Source organism: Podarcis gaigeae (assembly GCF_964106915.1).
Source record: "Podarcis gaigeae genome assembly, chromosome: 1".
NCBI classification, from domain to species: Eukaryota; Metazoa; Chordata; class Lepidosauria; order Squamata; family Lacertidae; genus Podarcis; species Podarcis gaigeae.
Genome location: NC_139678.1, coordinates 1,505,384 through 1,522,332, shown reverse-complemented (window position 1 = coordinate 1,522,332; position 16,949 = coordinate 1,505,384). Strand labels below are relative to the sequence as shown.

At 46.6% G+C, this 16,949-nt stretch overlaps 1 protein-coding gene across 2 annotated transcripts; it reads left to right on the top strand.

The window, feature by feature from the left end:
* Nucleotides 1-4,322: 4,322 nt before the first annotated feature.
* TMX1 (thioredoxin related transmembrane protein 1) lies at nucleotides 4,323-16,026 on the top strand. Of its 2 annotated transcripts, XR_014563993.1 has the most exons (9): nucleotides 4,331-4,574; nucleotides 8,291-8,406; nucleotides 10,102-10,147; nucleotides 10,457-10,585; nucleotides 11,237-11,282; nucleotides 11,759-11,860; nucleotides 11,964-12,033; nucleotides 13,121-15,275; nucleotides 15,410-16,026. XR_014563993.1 is itself a non-coding variant. In XM_083737962.1 (8 exons), the coding sequence occupies exons 1-8, from the start codon at nucleotides 4,390-4,392 to the stop codon at nucleotides 13,276-13,278; spliced, it is 852 nt and encodes a 283-aa protein (XP_083594088.1). In that variant the 5' UTR covers nucleotides 4,323-4,389; the 3' UTR covers nucleotides 13,279-16,026. The 2 variants fall into 2 exon arrangements, 1 of the variants encoding a protein (XP_083594088.1); XM_083737962.1 differs by having other exon boundaries at nucleotides 4,323-4,574; nucleotides 13,121-16,026.
* Nucleotides 16,027-16,949: the final 923 nt, after the last annotated feature.

Here is a 16,949-nt window from a genome sequence, read left to right as displayed (position 1 = left end):
GGACAAGTCCCAGGCAAGGCACTAACAGGGCTGCCCCACTGCACAGCACTTGAGAAACAGAAAACTACAAACTCGCTCCCGTGGGTTCAGTGGCGTAGCGTGGGTTGTCAGCACCCGGGGCAAGGCAAGTAATTTGCGCCCCCTAACCTGTGAGCCAGGTAGGGGCAGAGAGCTGTGAGTGCGAGTCGCCCCCCCCAGATGTTGTGCCCGGTGCGGCTGGCCCCCCTGCACTCCCCACGCTACACCACTGCATGGGTTGTGTGGTAGCCATCGAGCTGGCGTGAAAGAACCACTGCTGCACAGCACTGCTGTCACCCACACTTCAGCGTGTTTCACTGGACTGCCTGGGTAGTTAAGTAGCAAATTCTGCTGTTTTTTCATTTTTCAGAATCAAAGTTAAAAACACGCATAAAACATTCAATAGAAACATGTAGCTCCCCTTCAAAGCCAGGAAGAAATCTTCTGGTCTTTAATTGGAACAATTAGACCAAAGAATCATTCTGATAATAAATGTATTTCTAATATATTTCCTTTGGTTCAAGAGAATTGGCAGGTTGCTGGGAGCCAGGTCTCTGGTTCCCAGGCTCCTACAGCAGTCATCGTGTCCTGGATTCACATTCTTTCTTTCCTCCAGTCTTCTTGAGAAAAATAGATTCAGTTGAAAAAAATCTGCAGCCCCAGGGTTTAAAAGCACAGGTAGTAGTGGTAAGTATTCGCTTTCAAAAAGAGATTCTAATTCCCATTCAGGGAACAAAAAAATGAAATATTAATGACCTTTAAGACTTAAGCATCAGGGCAGCAGTTAACAGAGATGGACAATCGTTGATGAATCTTGCGAAGATGTAGGAACTTTGAAATTAATGCAAAATAAACACAAGTGAACCTCCTTCCAGGATCTCAGGGACCTCAGCAGGTCTTCCTGAGGTTAATGAGCTGCCGAAAGTGGTGTTAGCTATTCTGATAGTAGGACAATGAAGCAAGTTGCTTTTGACTGCAATCCAACTGTGTTTCAGTGTCATGTTTGAGTGACATAAAGGGGCAACCTCTGGCCCCAGACCTCACTTCATGCGACCCCCACCACTTCATGCGGCCTTGTTCTTTGTGGCTATTAAGAGCTCCCCCCACCACGCGCTTTCTTTCAGAACAATTTGAAGAAAGTAGCAGTTTAGTTGACAAAAGAAAATGGGTGCATTGGTGGGCTGCATTTAGCCCCCTTCGTCCTTTGGCGCCTCCCTCTCTTGCCCACCCACACTGCTGGAAACACTTTTTGAAAAAGAAACCACGATCTTTTAGCTTTTTGAAATGCTAGTTTTAATGTATATATGCGCTGGTGGGGGGCATGTTAAGATTTTGTAAATTTCTTATGAGTTCCTGGTGGCCCCAAAATACGAATGAATGTAATTATTGCATTGTATATATAATGTGTGTATGTGTATGTGTATGTGTGTGTATGTATATTTATGTGTGTGTGTATACATATATATACCCAGTGGTACCTTGGTTCTCAAACGCCTTGGTTCTCAAACAACTTGGAACCCAAACACTGCAAACCTGGAAGTAAGTGTTCCAGTTTGCAAACTTTTTTCGGAAGCTGAACATGCTCCGTTTTGAGCGTTACGCTTCCAGTTTAAGTGCCACGCTTCCGTTTTGAGTGTTACACTGAGGTCTGTCTGTTTTTGCTATTTATTTTGCTTTTTTGTGCCTTTTTTGTGACTGTGTGGAACCCAGATCAGCTACTGATTGATTGATTGATTGATTGTGCGACTGCAGTACATTGTTTATTGCTTTCATTTTATGGATCAACGGTCTCATTAGGCAGTAAAATTCATGTTGAATTGCTGTTTTAGGGGTTGTTTTTAAAAGTCTGGAACGGATTAATCCATTTTGCATTCCTTTCTATGGGAAAATGTGCCTGGGTTTTGGAACGCTTTGGTTTTAGAGCAGACTTCTGGAACGGATTAAGTTTGAGAACCAAGGTACAGTGGTACCTCGGGTTACATACGCTTCAGGTTACAGACTCCGCTAACCCAGAAATAGTACCTCGGGTTAAGAACTTTGCTTCAGTATGAGAACAGAAATCTCGCAGCAATGGTGCGGCACCAGCTGGAGGCCCCACTAGCTAAAGTGGTGCTTCAGGTTAAGAACAGTTTCAGGTTAAGAACGGACCTCCAGGACGAAATAAGTTCTTAACCAAAGGTAAAGGGACCCCTGACCATTAGGTCCAGTCGTGACCGACTCTGGGGTTGTGACGCTCATCTCGCTCTATTGGCCGAGGGAGCCGGCGTATGGCTTCCGGGTCATGTGGCCAGAAGGACTAAGCCGCTTCTGGCGAACCAGAGCAGCACATGGAAATGCCATTTACCTTCCCGCCGGAGCAGTACCTATTTATCTACTTAGACTTTAACGTGCTTTTGAACTGCTAGGTCGGCTGGAGCAGGGACTAAGCAACAGGAGCTCACCACCGCCAACCTTCTGATCGGCAAGTCCTAGGCTCTGTGGTTTAACCCACAGCGCCACTGTATTATTTTTTTATTAAAAATCTATACCGCCCTTCCTCCCAAGATCCCAGGGCGGTCTGCAACACGACAGCCCGGAAGACATTATGTAATGTTACCATCTATCGCAACCTTTCTCAACCTTGGGTTCCCATATGTTGTTGAACTACAACTCCCATCATCCCTAGCTAGCAAGGCCAGAGCACAGGGATGATGGGAGTTGTAGTCCAACAACATCTCAGGACCCAAGGTTGAGAAACACTTTGGAGTCATTTCGGACTCATAGCTGTCCATGGAGGCGCAGGTTAATTCTGTGTCCAGGGCAGCTGTCTACCAGCTCCATCTGGTGCACAGCTGAGACCCTACCTGCCCGCGGACTGTCTTGCCAGAGTGGTGCATGCTCTAGTTATCTCCCACTTGGACTACTGCAATGCGCTCTACGTGCGGCTACCTTCGAAGGTGACCAGGAAAATGCAATTAATCCAGAATGTGGCAGCTAGACTGGTGACTGGGAGTGGCCACTGGTACCACATAACACCGCTCTTGAAAGACCTACATTGGCTCCTAGTCCATTTCCGAGCACAATTCAAAGTGTTGGTGCTGACCTTGAGAGCCCCAAACGGCCTCGATCCAGTAGACCTGAAGGAGCGTCTCTACCCACATCGTTCTGCCCAGACACTGAGGTCCAGCTCCGAGGGCCTTCTGGCGGTTCCCTCATTGCGAGAAGTGAGGTTACAGGGAACCAGGCAGAGGGCCTTCTCGGTTGTGGCGCCCGCCCTGTGGAACACCCTCCCTTCAGATGTGAAGGAAATAAGCAGCTATCTTCTCTTTAAAAGACATCTGAATGCAGCTCTATTTAGGGAAATTTTAAATATTTAATGCTGTATTGTTTTTAACACTCGATTGGAAGCCGCCTAGAGTGGCTGGGGAAACTCAGCCAGATGGGTGGGGTATAAAAGTAAAGGGACCCCTGACCATTAGGTCCAGTCGTGACCGACTCTGGGGTTGCGGCGCTCATCTTGCTTTACTGGCCAAGGGAGCCGGCGTTTGTCCGCAGACAGCTTCTGGGTCATGTGGCCAGCATGACTAAGCTGCATCTGGCGAACCAGAGCAGTGCACGGAAACGCTGTTTACCTTCCCGCTGGAGCGGTACCTATTTATCTACTTGCACTTTGACGTGCTTTTGAACTGCTAGTTGCAGTGGCGTAGTGTGGGGGTGCAGGGGGGGCCGGCCGCACCATCTGGGTGTTAGGGTTAGGGGGCGCAAATCCACGGGTTAGGGGGCGCAAATTACTTGCCTTGCCCCGGGTGCTGACAACCCACACTACGCCACTGGCTAGTTGGCAGGAGCAGGGACCGAGCAACGGGAGCTCACCCCATCGCAGGGATTCGAACTGCCGACCTTCCGATCTGCAAGTCCTAGGCTCTGTGGTTTAACCCACAGCACCACCCGCGTCCCTTGGGCGGGGTATAAATAATAAATTATTATTATTATTAATTTTATTATTATAAAATAATGATTTCTCGGTTCCATCTGCCGCCTCTCTCCCCTCGTCCGAAGCGAATCGCCGCTTACATAAAATGCAACGTCACGCGATATGAATCGCTGAGTCATCCTAACGGGACCGAGGCTTCTTCTGCCCAGTCGGGAGGGGCGGGGTAGACCTCGGTCCCAGCCAGCTATTGGCTCGCCGCGGAGGCGCAGTCGCCCAATCGCCGTCCCCCTTCGGGGCCTGGGCGGAGCCACCTCCGACACACCTCCGCCCGCCCGCAGGGGAGAAATGCAGCGCATGCGCAGGCCAGCTCCCTCCCCGCGACCGTTGACACCGCCCGTTTTTCCCGGCATGCCGCGGGGCCGCCTTCCCTTGTGACATGCGCGGTGGAGAGGGCCAAGATGGCGGCTCCCGGCGGCTTCCCGTTCTCCTCAGCGCCGCCGCCGCCGCCTCGCCGCCGCCTCCTCCTCTTCCTCGCGCTCCTCTTCCTGGCGGCGGGGCCCGCGCGGGCGGGAAGGAGCCGAGTGAGGGCGCTGAGCGACGGGTCGTGGAGGGACCTCCTGCAGGGAGAGTGGATGGTCGAGTTGTGAGTCGGGGGGGGGGGAGGCTGAGGGGGAAGGGGCGCTCTGTGCATGCTCAGGGGCCCCCTTCCCGAGGGGAAAGAGGGACGCCCTTTTCAGACCCCTATTCTCATTATTAATTGATTAAATAAATTTTCCTTGCCAATTTATTTTCATTAGTTGTCAAAAAAAAGTTAATTTATTATATTATGTTATATATATGTGTGTGTGTGTGTGTGTGTCTATATATATATAGAGAGAGAGAGAGAGAGAGAGTGAGTATATATATGTGTGTGTGTGTGTGTGTATATATATATATACACACACACATACATACAGTGGTACCTCAGGTTACAGATGCTTCAGGTTACAGACTCCCCTAACCCAAAAATATTACCTCGGGTTAAGAACTTTGCTTCAGGATGAGAACAGAAATCATGCTCCGGCAGCGCAGCAGCAGCAGGAGACCCCATTAGCTAAAGTGGTGCTTCAGGTTAAGAACAGTTTCAGGTTAAGAACAGACCTCCGGAACAAATTAAGTACTTAACCCGAGGTACCACTGTATAATTACTACACACACACACACACAATTTTTCCAATTTTTTTTGATAAATTTTTATTATTTTATTTTATCTCTATTATCTATCTATCTATCTATCTATCTATCTATCTATCTATCTATAATTTTTATTTATTTTCCATTTAATTATATACATTCACATCATCATGATCCACTTTACTGCCCTGGCTCTTTAGAGCCTATCTACTTCCTTCCTTCCTTCCTTCCCTCCTGCCTCATGGCTATCAAAATTCACCTTTATATCATTGCATTTTGCACGTTTCCCAATTCTAATTGCACTCCTTACAAAATGACTCAAAATTTAAATAAATACAGAAAGGTACTTGAAAGATTATTGCAAGCAATTGACATCCCTTGCAGGGTTGTCTGAAGACTTGTAATGAGAAATATTCTACCTTTCTGTGTTTATTTGTAAATTTATTTATTTGGTTTTTCAGATTAAGAGTTTACAGTCACATATCCAACATAGAAACAAGATTCCAAAGAATCTCCTGGACTTCCCTAATCCTCCCCTTTGTGGGTCCTTTGTTAATAATTTCCCCCTGTATCTTTTACGATAATCCATATCTTTTCTCTGCATTGCGTCCAGAATTCAGCATTAAACCACAAATGTTATTCCAATCCTACTAACAATAGTTTCCCAAATTTTTAACAACCCAAATTACAACAGATTGGATACAATTTCCCCCCCGTTAAGTTGACTTCCTTCCCGCTCTCTACTGTCGGTGTTGTGCTTCTTCTGTCCTATTTATAAATTCCCTACACGGTTCAAGGAAACACAGGAAGGGATACTAGCAGGAAACACTAATCCCTAAAGGAGAGAAAGGAGCTTGTCTGTGACTAGATGGTGCGTCCCTCTTAGGGGCTGCTTGGAAGCACCTTTGCTTCTCTTTCTGAGGCACAGCTGCACCATGAGCAGGCAGAAAAAAACCCCCTGCAACAGGGCAAAACTCTTAATATGGTAGCTGACACACAACAGGCACACGAGCCACTTCCTCAAATGCACAAAGATTGCAAAAGTTGCAAAGAGTTTTCAGCGAGTTACTAAAACAGCTTTGCCCTTTTTAAAATCCTCACTTGCCCAGCAGCTACTTTGGTTGATTTTATGATGTTTTTATTTATTTATTTATATATCTACTTGATTTCTATGGCTCCCTTCATCTAAGGAGCACAGGGTGGTTTGCAGTATGAAAGCACAAAAATACGTAACATGTTAACAAACAGAGCAATACCCCCCTCTCCAGGGTTTAAAAGGCCACAAATTGTTTAAGTAGCCGATGACCGGGGAGGAGAGGAATGTTTTTGCCTTGTCACCCGAAGGTCATCAGGTGACTTACATTAAAGAAAAATACATAAGCAAAATAAGTGACATAGGAGGGGGAACTGACAGCCTGTTGCGCAACTTAGAGCATTTTGAACAACTTTGTTCTTGCTGCTAGAGCCAGATACGAACCAAGGAAACGCCACCCTTCCCCCTTACTTCGTTATATACACACTTACGCTGTTCATTATTAATCATAAAGTCAGGCTTCAGCAACATAATGAGCATATTAAAAAATTGTCCAGTAGCACCTTAGACACCAACTAAGTTTGTTCTGGGTATAAGCTTATGCGTGCATGCACACTTCAGATACCTTATACAGTGGTACCTCAGGTTACATACGCTTCAAGTTACAGACTCCGCTAACCCAGAAATAGTACCTCAGGTTAAGAACTTTGCTTCAGGATGAGAACAGAAATTGCGCAGCGATGGTGGTCCAGCAACAGCGGGAGGCCCCATTAGCTAAAGTGGTGCTTCAGGTTAAGAACAGTTTCAGGTTAAGAACAGACCTCCGGAACGAATTAAGTACATAACCAGAGGTACCAGTGTACCCAGAACAAACATAGTTGGCCTCTAATGTGCTAATGGACACTTCAGATACCTGTGCATGATGGTGACAGCAGTCACGAAATTAAAAGACGCCTGCTTCTTGGGAGAAAAGCAATGACAAACCTAGAGAGCTGGACCATAAAGAAGGCTGATCGCCAAAGAATTGATGCTTTTGAATTATGGTGCTGGAGGAGACTTGAGAGTCCCAGGGACTGCAAGAAGATCCAACCTCTCCATTCTGAAGGAAATCAGCTCTGAGTGCTCACTGCAAGGACAGATCCTGAAGCTGAGGCTTCAATACTTTGGCCACCTCATGAGAAGAGAAGACTCCCTGGAAAAGACCCTGATGCTGGGAAAGATGGAGGGCACAAGGAGAAGGGGACAGTGGAGGATGAGATGGTGGGACAGTGTTCTCGAAGCTACCAGCATGAGTCTGACCAAACTGCGGGAGGCAGTGGAGGACAGGAGTGCCTGGTGTGCTCTGGTCCAGGGGGTCACGAAGAAGCGGACACGACTAGACAACAAGGTGCTACTGGACAATTTTTTAATTTTTGTATTTATTTGGACTGCTTCAAGACCAACATGGATACCTACCTGAATCTAGTATAATGAGCATATGCAGCTGCAATACATTCCTAAGAGGAGAATCTGGTGTTCCACCCAGAGTTCTCAGCTATGGAGAGCAGTAGCTCTTGCAGGATCGTAGGCCGGAGAAGGTCTTTTGCAGCCTGACGTCCTTTTAGCTGGAGACACCAAAGGCTGAGTCAGGGAATGTTGGCATTGCTCTCTCCTCTCCCACCTAGCTGTGAACTCATCTCATCGTCTAAGGATAGGTTCTGAGGCCTTGCATGCCCCCCACCCTGCTCCAGGTTCTTTCCTGTGAGCCCTTATTGGGAGAGTGCAGAGGGGGAAGCATTTGCCTCCCAAAGGAGAGCCGCTGGATCATGTCACTGGCAGTGGACCATGTAGGAGGCTGACTCCAAATCCTTTCTTAACCATAAACTCATAAAACAGCATTGAACAAAAGAGCATATCTTGCGTTGTGAGTAGCTGCAATACATTTTTTTGTAAATAGTTTTCTCTTAAGTTGTGCTTTTAGCACTCTATAGACATGGCATGGATGGTGAATATGTTTCAGGGAACTGGATGTTAAAAATATATTATAAAAGGTGATGGTTTTGTGGAAAGGAAACTCCAGAAAAGTGGTGTAAAGCTGCATAATCGTTAGTGGGGCAAAAGAGGGATTTGTGTTTTCTCGCGCAGTAGTCACTCACATAAGTTTTCTTTTCTAGTTATGCTCCTTGGTGCCCTGCCTGTCAGAACTTACAGCCAGAATGGGAGAGCTTTGCTGAATGGGGGGAGGATCTCGAAATTAACATTGCAAAAGTGGATGTGACAGAGCAGCCAGGTAAGGTTTACTTCTGTCATGGGGGAAATAGTTTATATGTTTGTAATTCATTCTCTTATTAAAGCATTCACCTTGTAGGTGAAAAGGAATTGCACACAGGTGAGGGAGGTGCTCTGACCTCCTGTGTCTCAACACAGAAACCAAATCCATCCTCTGTGCCACCGCAGTAATACAATGGACTTATAGGGGCAGGGTAATAATAATAATAATAATATATTTATACCCTGCCCATCTGGCTGGCCACTCTGAGCTTACAGAATATATAAAGCATAGTAAAACATCAAGCATTAAAAACTTCCCGAAACAGGGCTGCCTTCAGATGTCTTCTAAAAGTTCTGTAGTTCTTTATCTCCTTGACATCTGAAGGGAGACCCCTGCACGTTACACAGGACTTCAAGGCCCCCAGTCCATGACAGGCTAGTTAGTAACTTTTGAGAGTTCATTTTACAAGGATGTTCTAACTTGTTCAGATACAGTAGTTGCATTAGAGTAGATGCATGTACCACACATCTGTGTTGATTAGGCTAAATCAGGCACAGGCAAACTCCGGCCATCCAGATGTGTGGGACTACAATTCCCATCATCCCTCACCACTGATCCTGTTAGCTAGGGATGATGGGAATTGCAGTCCCACACATCTGGATGGCCGGAGTTTGCCTATGTCTGGGCTAAATTTTACTTTGAACACTCTTAATGATGTAAAGCAGCAGCTTTGAGGTGTGTCCTAGGAAGCCTGGTGCTGCTTTAGAAGGTTTGAGGGATTCTGCCAGGAGAATACGAGAAATAGCAGTGTGCTCTTAGTGTGAGTCAAGAAGTTTGTCCAACACTCAGTACAGACTGTCCACTCCCTCTCCAAGGAATATAAGCTGCCTAGGCAGCAAGACATTTGCAAAGGAGAGCATGCATAAAACTGAAGTAATTATAGTCAAATAGCATGTCCATAAATAGTAACATGGATAACAGTACACCACCTTTAAAAATATTTTAAAATTAATTTTCACAATTAAATATTATCATCACATCATCATAAAATAATAAACCACACAGAATAAAAAAGAAAATAAAACATTTTCACACCATAATAAATTCATTTTTTGGGATTACTTAGACCCCTCGACTTCCCCCCCACTCCCTCCCCTGGTTCTTTTGTGTTATCTTAATTTATACGTGTCAATGATTTCCTTATCTTTGTTTCCAAATTTAAACATTCTCCTTGATGTTACAAGTGCTTTTTAAAAACATGCTACTGTATTAATTAACAGTACACCACCTTAATTATGTCCTGCCAGCATGCGTGTGTGTGTGTTGCTGCTGCAAGTCACTATTCAAGACGAATAGCTTTTGTAGAGCAAGGCCTGACTGTTTGGGGTCTGAGTATTGATCATATGTTATGTGGGGTTGGAGAGTTGATTGCTAAATGAGTATCTTATGCAAGTTGTAGAAGGCTTAAGAGTACAAAGTTCAAGGGTTACACAAAATACGTGCAATTTGGGAAAATAAGACTTAACAGATCGTGAAGCTGAGGCTCCAAGACTTTGGCCATCTCAGGAGAAGAGAAGACTCCCTGGAAAAGACCCTGATGCTGGGAAAGATGGAGGGCACAAGGAGAAGGGGACGACAGAGGATGAGATGGTGGGACAGTGTTCTTGACTAACAAACTTTTAGCTCTGATTTTCCTTATTGATCTTTCTGCAGGACTGAGTGGACGGTTTATCATAACAGCACTCCCCACCATCTACCAGTAAGTACTCCAATTAAATGTCACAGGTTTTTTTTTTATTGGGGGGGGGGTGGGAGTCCTTAGTTCTTCATTCCTCACCTCCAGTTCTAATTGGAACAATAATACTGGACTTCAGCTCTCTATGTCTTCTTTGGACAAAGACCGGGGGGGGGGGGGGAGAGAATGCCAGAATCCTTGGGGAATAAAGCTGACAATGAGTTCTTGTGTTGGTACCGACGCTCAGCCTTAGCCTATGAGTCCAGCAGTCTTCTCCATAGTTTCACATATGTGGAATTTTTGAGTTACCGACAGGACTCTTCTTTTGAGCAGCTGTAAAGATGGCGAATTCAGACGATACCAAGGTCCACGGACTAAAACGGATTTCATCAATTTCATCAGTGACCAGGAGTGGAAGTCCACTGAGCCCATTTCTTCATGGTTTGGTCCATCTTCCTTCCTGTGAGTGACAACTAAAATCTCTTTCTCCTCCCTAATAGGCTTCTGCAAAAATCAATAAATGCAAATGATTGAATTATCTATTAAGATTGTTTTTTTAAAAATTCAGTCACCTTAGACCACTTAATAAACTTACTTATTTCAGCACTGATAGTGTGGTTCACAGTATCACCTTGTGGAAATTGCAGGTCAGCCTAGGCCAGGCTGCTTAAAGAGGCTTCTTTAAGCTGCTAACTATTCCAGCAAAAAATGCCCTTCTCCATAACCATATTATGAAAATCATGTGCTCTAGACTAGGGCCCTTTTCACAGCCTATTTAATCAATCTGGTCCTGGTCAAAAGCCTCCTTTAACTCTGTGTTAGGAGAAGGAAGATTGATGGTAGAGCCAAGGAAACCATGTCCAGAGGAGGTTACAGAATGTTAAAAAGTGAATTTTGAGACAAGAAGGATGTTGCAGTTGTGCCGCACGCACACTTTCTCTAGCAAACATCCGACGTCAGAATCCCGAGTATGGCAGAGAAAACATCAGGCATTCCAAACAAAGGTTTCATTAGTGCTTCAACAGGAGTGAACAACACTTGGTGTTTTGTTGCCTTCTTTGATTGTAGAAAAGGCCTTTGTTTTATCTCTTCTGCTTTTTTTTTTTTTGGCAGGATGAGCAGCATGTCTGCCTTGTTCCAGCTATCTATGTGGATCAGGGTATGTTTGTGTTTCAAATCTCCCTTTGAGCCAAAGACACGTCTTGAGTGTCTACCTTGGTGACCCAGGGGTTGCCAGTATAGCTCCTGTGGGCACAACTGCCACATTGAGGAGGTCTTCCCCTGCCGCCAATCAAGTCTCTGGGCCCTCCTCCCCTTTTACTGCCCCCTTGCTTCTGAACCAGTGAGGGAGGTTATCCTTTCTTTCGTAGAAAAGTGCATAGACCTGAAGGAGGAAGTTGGAAGAGACACACTCTTTCCCACTTCCTCATTCACCTCTCTGTGCTCATGAGTAGTTCTGCTGGCTCTGTCTTATACCCAGGTCCCTTGGGAAAGTGTGAAATTTCTATCTTTCTGGGGGTTTTGTGGGCGGGCGGGAGGGGGATACGTAATCAGAGGGGATGGCATTAGCTCAAAAATTCACACACACCAAAGGTTTGGTGACCCTCTGTCCTAACCAGCTTCCTTTTCTTGTAGAACTGCCACAACTATTTCACAGAAAACCTCGGCATCCCAGCCTGGGGATCCTATGCCATTTTTGCATTTGCAACATTGTTTTCAGGACTCCTTTTGGGTCTTGTAAGTAGATGTTTTCGTATGCCTTGGAAACTTTGAAGGTCACATCTCACATCACACACGAAGCAATTATACAGTGTTAAAACAAGGATTTTTTCTTTTCCAGATAATGGTATTTCTGGCAGACTGTATTTGCCCTTCCAAAAAGCACAGACCGCTGCAGCACCATTATCAAAGTAAGCCCTATTGTGTGTCTTGAGTTGTAAACTGAGGTTGGATCGCATCTTCTGTCATCCCTGACTAAGGTTGATGTGAGTTGTAGTCCCAGAACATCTGGGGATCCAAGCTGAAGAACACCAGCAGAGAGCAAGGACCCAAAAGCTGATGTTCCATAGCACAGGAAACACTGTATCCCAGGTAGAAACAGGTAGAAGAAGCAAGCAGGGCAACATGGAAGCCGGACACCAAGGGGCAAAGGCAGTGGCTGACCGCAGAGCCAAAAGGGATGGCAACTAGGGGCTGCCCCCTGAGCCAATCAGAAGCTTCTGGACTCAGGCTTACTCACATCCTCAGAGCTGAAGCCAATTCCCATTTGGCAGGCCCAGCCTCCCGTCTTGGAGCACAGTAGCACAAGTTGACAAAGGTGCTCCCGACTGATGAGCTCATCCCAGTTACCAAGAAATAACATTTCAGAGGTCTAAGCGAAAGAACCTTTTTCTTGACAGTGGCCTTCCTCAAACACACCCCATGCCCCAAATATACAGCATGAGAATCATAGTTACAAAATGGATGTAATAATTGCTGCTGGATAATGGCTTGGTTCCTAGTTGCCCTGTGCCAATGGCCAGGGCTGGAATCAGTAGGTGGACATTTGAGGCAAGCAGATTTTGGCTGAGCTGTTTGGAGAAACTGCCTCATAGTTTAGAGCTGTGGAACAAACAATGGAAGATCAGAGACAGTCACAGGAGCTGGTGGGCTGTCCTTCCATGGACGTGTCTAGGCAGAGGTGGACATTCATTTGTCTGGGACACTAGTTTCACTCTGCCAAGGCTTGTAGAATGGTTTCAAAACTTTTAAAGCGTTCCAAAAACGAAAATAAAGCTACCTCAATGCTTCTCTTTATGTCTGTGATTAATTTTAGTGCATTTTGCTTAAGGTTGCTGGTAAAAAGACAGGTCCATTAATGAAACAGAAATTCCTGGTGTTTATTTGTGGTTTTGAAAAGTGGAAGTCCCAGTACTTGGGCAAAGCTCCAAGCTTGGATCCCCCGTAGGCCTGAGCAGGTCATCTTTGCCCAGAGGTAAAAGTATATTTTCTTTTCAGAAAAGCCACCGGAGTCTACTCAGCTCTTGCAAAAAGCAGGTGAAGGACTGGAGGAAGATGATCTTTCCGATGCCGAGGTGGAGCCCAGAGAACCACCGAATGCACTGAGGCAGCGTACTGCAAACCCCGTTGCCCGCGCTGGAGCAGAGCAGTCGTAGCTACTAATTCCAGCTGGCTCCCTTTCTGGATTTCCTGAGTTACTACTTGACATTCAAAGGGGAGGGAGAGGGAGTTCTCCTTTTCCTCTCCTTCAAGAGAACAGACATGGAACAGTTTGAAGTGCGGGAAGGGGGGCGCGCAACCACATTTTGATTTAGCCAGTCTTTGATAAAGTTTGATATTTGAAGCAATGGAGGTGGCAGCCTTGGGCTGGGCCGGGCAGTGCAGAAGGGCAAGTTACACACACGGCTTTCCACATGAGTTGTTTCTGATGGCCAGCCTGCAGTGCTGGAGGAAGTTTCCCTGAACTGTCCCCGATGAGGCTTCTCTGTGTACGCATTCCTTCCTCATCATGCAGAGGCAGTCCGGGAAGAGGAGTCTTCAGACATGCCGTCTGCTCTCCTCCTCCAATGCTAGCAAGAGGGTAGTCCTCTCAAAGTAGCTCTGCTCTTCAGAATGCAAAAAAGGAATCTGCAGCTGTGTCTGAAACAGGCCTCTGAAATAAGCAGGGAGATTCGAAGGATGTAGCTAATTTCGCATGCTCAGGAAGGGGCCTGCGTCTCTTGGCCAGCTGCCTCCAGCACAACCACCGAGGGGTGCTGCCAAAGCCGTTTGTCGATGACCTGGGTGGGGTCTGCTGTCCAACCGGGAAGGAGCCCCAAACCCTCTGGGCACCCCAAAAACAGTCCTTTGTCCCCCAGCCTAACGTAACATTGGTTGGCTTGGCTTGGCCTCTGGGTATTGTTTCTTCCCCCGTTTTATGTGATAGTCGCCCCACCCCCTTGTTCCTCCTGCTTTTATAACCCATGAAGGAGTTGGGAGATGCCGTGTCCCATGCAAGGGGGAAAGGCAGGTTGTGAAGTCAGCTGTTCGGTCACCTTCTAACTTGTTCTTGCAAACTAATACTTGTAAGTAGATTGCAAAATGAAGGATAGGAACTCTAGCAGGTTTTTCCGAGGGCTTGGCTCAGTCCTTGATTTCTCTGCCCAGGTGCCTTTTTTCTATCTCTATCCTCAACTGAAAGTTTATTACTCCTCACAGTATTCTAGAAGAGGCTTTGGCTCTTTGAGCCGCTTCCTGTGGCAGACCACAAAGGCCAGTGACACTGTGAATGCAGTTAGCATTTCTATGTCTCTCTCTTCCTCTGCGGCCACTTGCTCTTTTTCTACGGCGCACACCATTCTCCTCTTGAAGGTTTTCCACCGTGGGGCCAGCAGCTTGCTTTCTGCCCTTTTAAGTACAGCCTGAGTGTATTTACTTCCTCATTGTTTCCTCACAGAGCAGACATGGGGCATTTCATGCTCAAGATTAGGCCGCTTTTAGCCATCCCAGGCAGTTTTTCCTCATAGGTGTTCGGTTTATCTAAATGAACACATGAAAGCTCTGTGCTCAGCTCTAGTCGGCTTCTAAAAAAACCCGGGGCATCTCTCCCAAATCTTACAGTGCATAGTGCTTGTAAAGGACCAACGATGCGCTTGGGAAACATTGAGACCGGCTTACAGCCGCTCTCTTTAGCCAGGTCCTGCCTGTCTCTGAAAGTGGCTTGTCATTGCCTCCAACTCCCTTTAGAGCCTTGAACCCAGCACTTGGTCACGGCCTGATCTAAGGTGGGTTGCAACCTCAGTACCATTCAAATATATGGTGAAACGATTGAGAACTTGGGTTTCCAAATGTGTGTTCCGGCTGAAGGTGGTCGGTCCCAGGTCATTAGAGTAATGCTCTTTTTAAACTTTTTAAAGCTTTCAGTAAGTTCCACGGCAAAGTGGGCCTTGGACTGCCCCAGTTTCTAGTTGTCTGCCTTGGTTCTCCGGCTTCATGCCATGTACAAGAAGCCCTCTACCCCGTTGTTGTTGTTGCTGTTGTTGTTTTCCTTTTTGCGTTGTGTTTACATGCGTAAAAAATATGGCAGGCTTTGGAGGGGTGGGGCGAGATAAGGTTTTCAGAGTCAGTTCCTGGTCAGTAAGCAACCCTCTTCCCCACTCCTGTATCCCCAGAGGTATCCAGCCTTGGCCCACCTGGGGCCTTCCGGGTGTTTTGAACTCTCATCATTCCCCGCCAGCACTGCTTTGAGGGTAGGGGATGATAGGAGTTGTAGTCCAAAACACTGAGGTGGGCCCCAGGTTGGCCAAGGCTGCCTTTATGTAGCAGTTGGGGGTGGCAGATGGAGGCATCAGCAGGTTTATGCGCCTGCTTGCTTCTCCTTTGCCACAGAAGACGGCTCAGTTGCATCCCATAACATTTCTCAGCCTGAACCACAACTTTTGAAGCCCTAGTTGGTGTGGGAGATTTTTTAAAAATATATATTTTAAACTGTTGGCACATGGCCCCCGAGAGAGGAAGTGCAAAAAAGGGGGTCATTCCATTTGCAGCTTGCCATTTGCTTGAGGAAGGACATTCCTGGTTTCTGACTTAAACAGCGCTCCTTGGGTGGGACAGTTGCACCTGCTTCCTTTTTCCCCTGGCGCAGTCGTGGCCAAGGCAGCTGACCTGAATGCATTCCAGCTCTGAAGAATGAGGGAGCCTTTCCTGACGCGACCAGGCAGCACTTGCAGAAACTAAGTTTAGGTCTGAGTTACTGCAGAAGTGACTTTGGACACGAAAGACTAGTTCATGGTCCAAGGCGCAGTAACTGAAGCATGTTTGCTGTTCTCAGTTGTTGAGTGAATGTTGTCTTTGCAGTTGACTAGATGCCTCGGTCCTACCTGGGAAATCGTTTCCAAGTAATAAAATAACAGACGTGTAGGAAACTTGCAACTGTACCTTGTGGTCTTTGGGGGTGGCTGCCAGAGTCTCTCTCCAAGGTGTCTCAAATGAACTGGAGCAGCTCTAAAATGGTGTATCTCCCCCTGCCCCAAAACCTAATAATTAACAGTAGACACTTAACCAACATTCCCTGTCCACATTCCTCTTCCTTTGGACAGGGCAGAATCTAGTCAGTGAAATAAAGCCTGCTGCTCAGTTGAACAGTTAGAACACAGCTGTTTCTCCCACACGCCCCATCTTGGAGGCTCTGTTCTGATCACAAACTTCCTGCCCAGAGTTTCGTTTTACAGAGGTGACAGCGTGTCTCTCTACTGGTGAGATCACTGTTGGTTGGTTGTTTATATGGCATTTATACTTTTTCTCCAAGCAGCTCAAGGTGGCATATGTGGTTCTCCGCCCCATTTTATTCCCACAGCAACCCTGGAGTGAGCTTCATGTCTGAGTGGGGATTGGAACCCTGGTCTCTATCAGGTCCTAGTCTGACACTCTCTTAACTGCTGCACCACTCAGTTTTGCATGCATGTGTTTGTTTTTGCACAGCAGAGGGAATGGGTGGCGCTGTGCTCTAAACCACTGAGCCTCGTGGGCTTGCTGATAGGAAAGTCAGCAGTTTGAATCCGCATGACAGGGTGAGCTCCCTTTGCTCTGTCCCAGCTTCTGCCAACCTAGCAGTTCAAAAGCCCACCAGTGTGACTAGATAAATAGGTACCACTGCGGCAGGAAATTAATCAGCATTTCCGTGCACTCTGGCAATTGTCAAGGTGTCCCGTTGCTGCAGAAGCGGTTTAGTCCTGCTGGCAACATGACCCGGAAAAGCTGTCTATGGACAAACACCGGCTCCCTCAGCCCGAAGGGCAAGTTGAGCGCTGCACCCCATAGTTGAATTAGACTGGATTTAACAATCCAG

Excerpts from the sequence above, each read along its gene's own strand:
- TMX1 (XM_083737962.1), top strand. The coding sequence starts at position 4,390 with ATGGCGGCTCCCGGCGGCTTCCCGTTCTCCTCAGCGCCGCCGCCGCCG. Across the intron at positions 11,283-11,758 it reads AGCTATCTATGTGGATCAGG|AACTGCCACAACTATTTCAC; the intron begins GTATGTTTGTGT and ends CTTTTCTTGTAG. Across the intron at positions 11,861-11,963 it reads CAGGACTCCTTTTGGGTCTT|ATAATGGTATTTCTGGCAGA; the intron begins GTAAGTAGATGT and ends TTTCTTTTCCAG.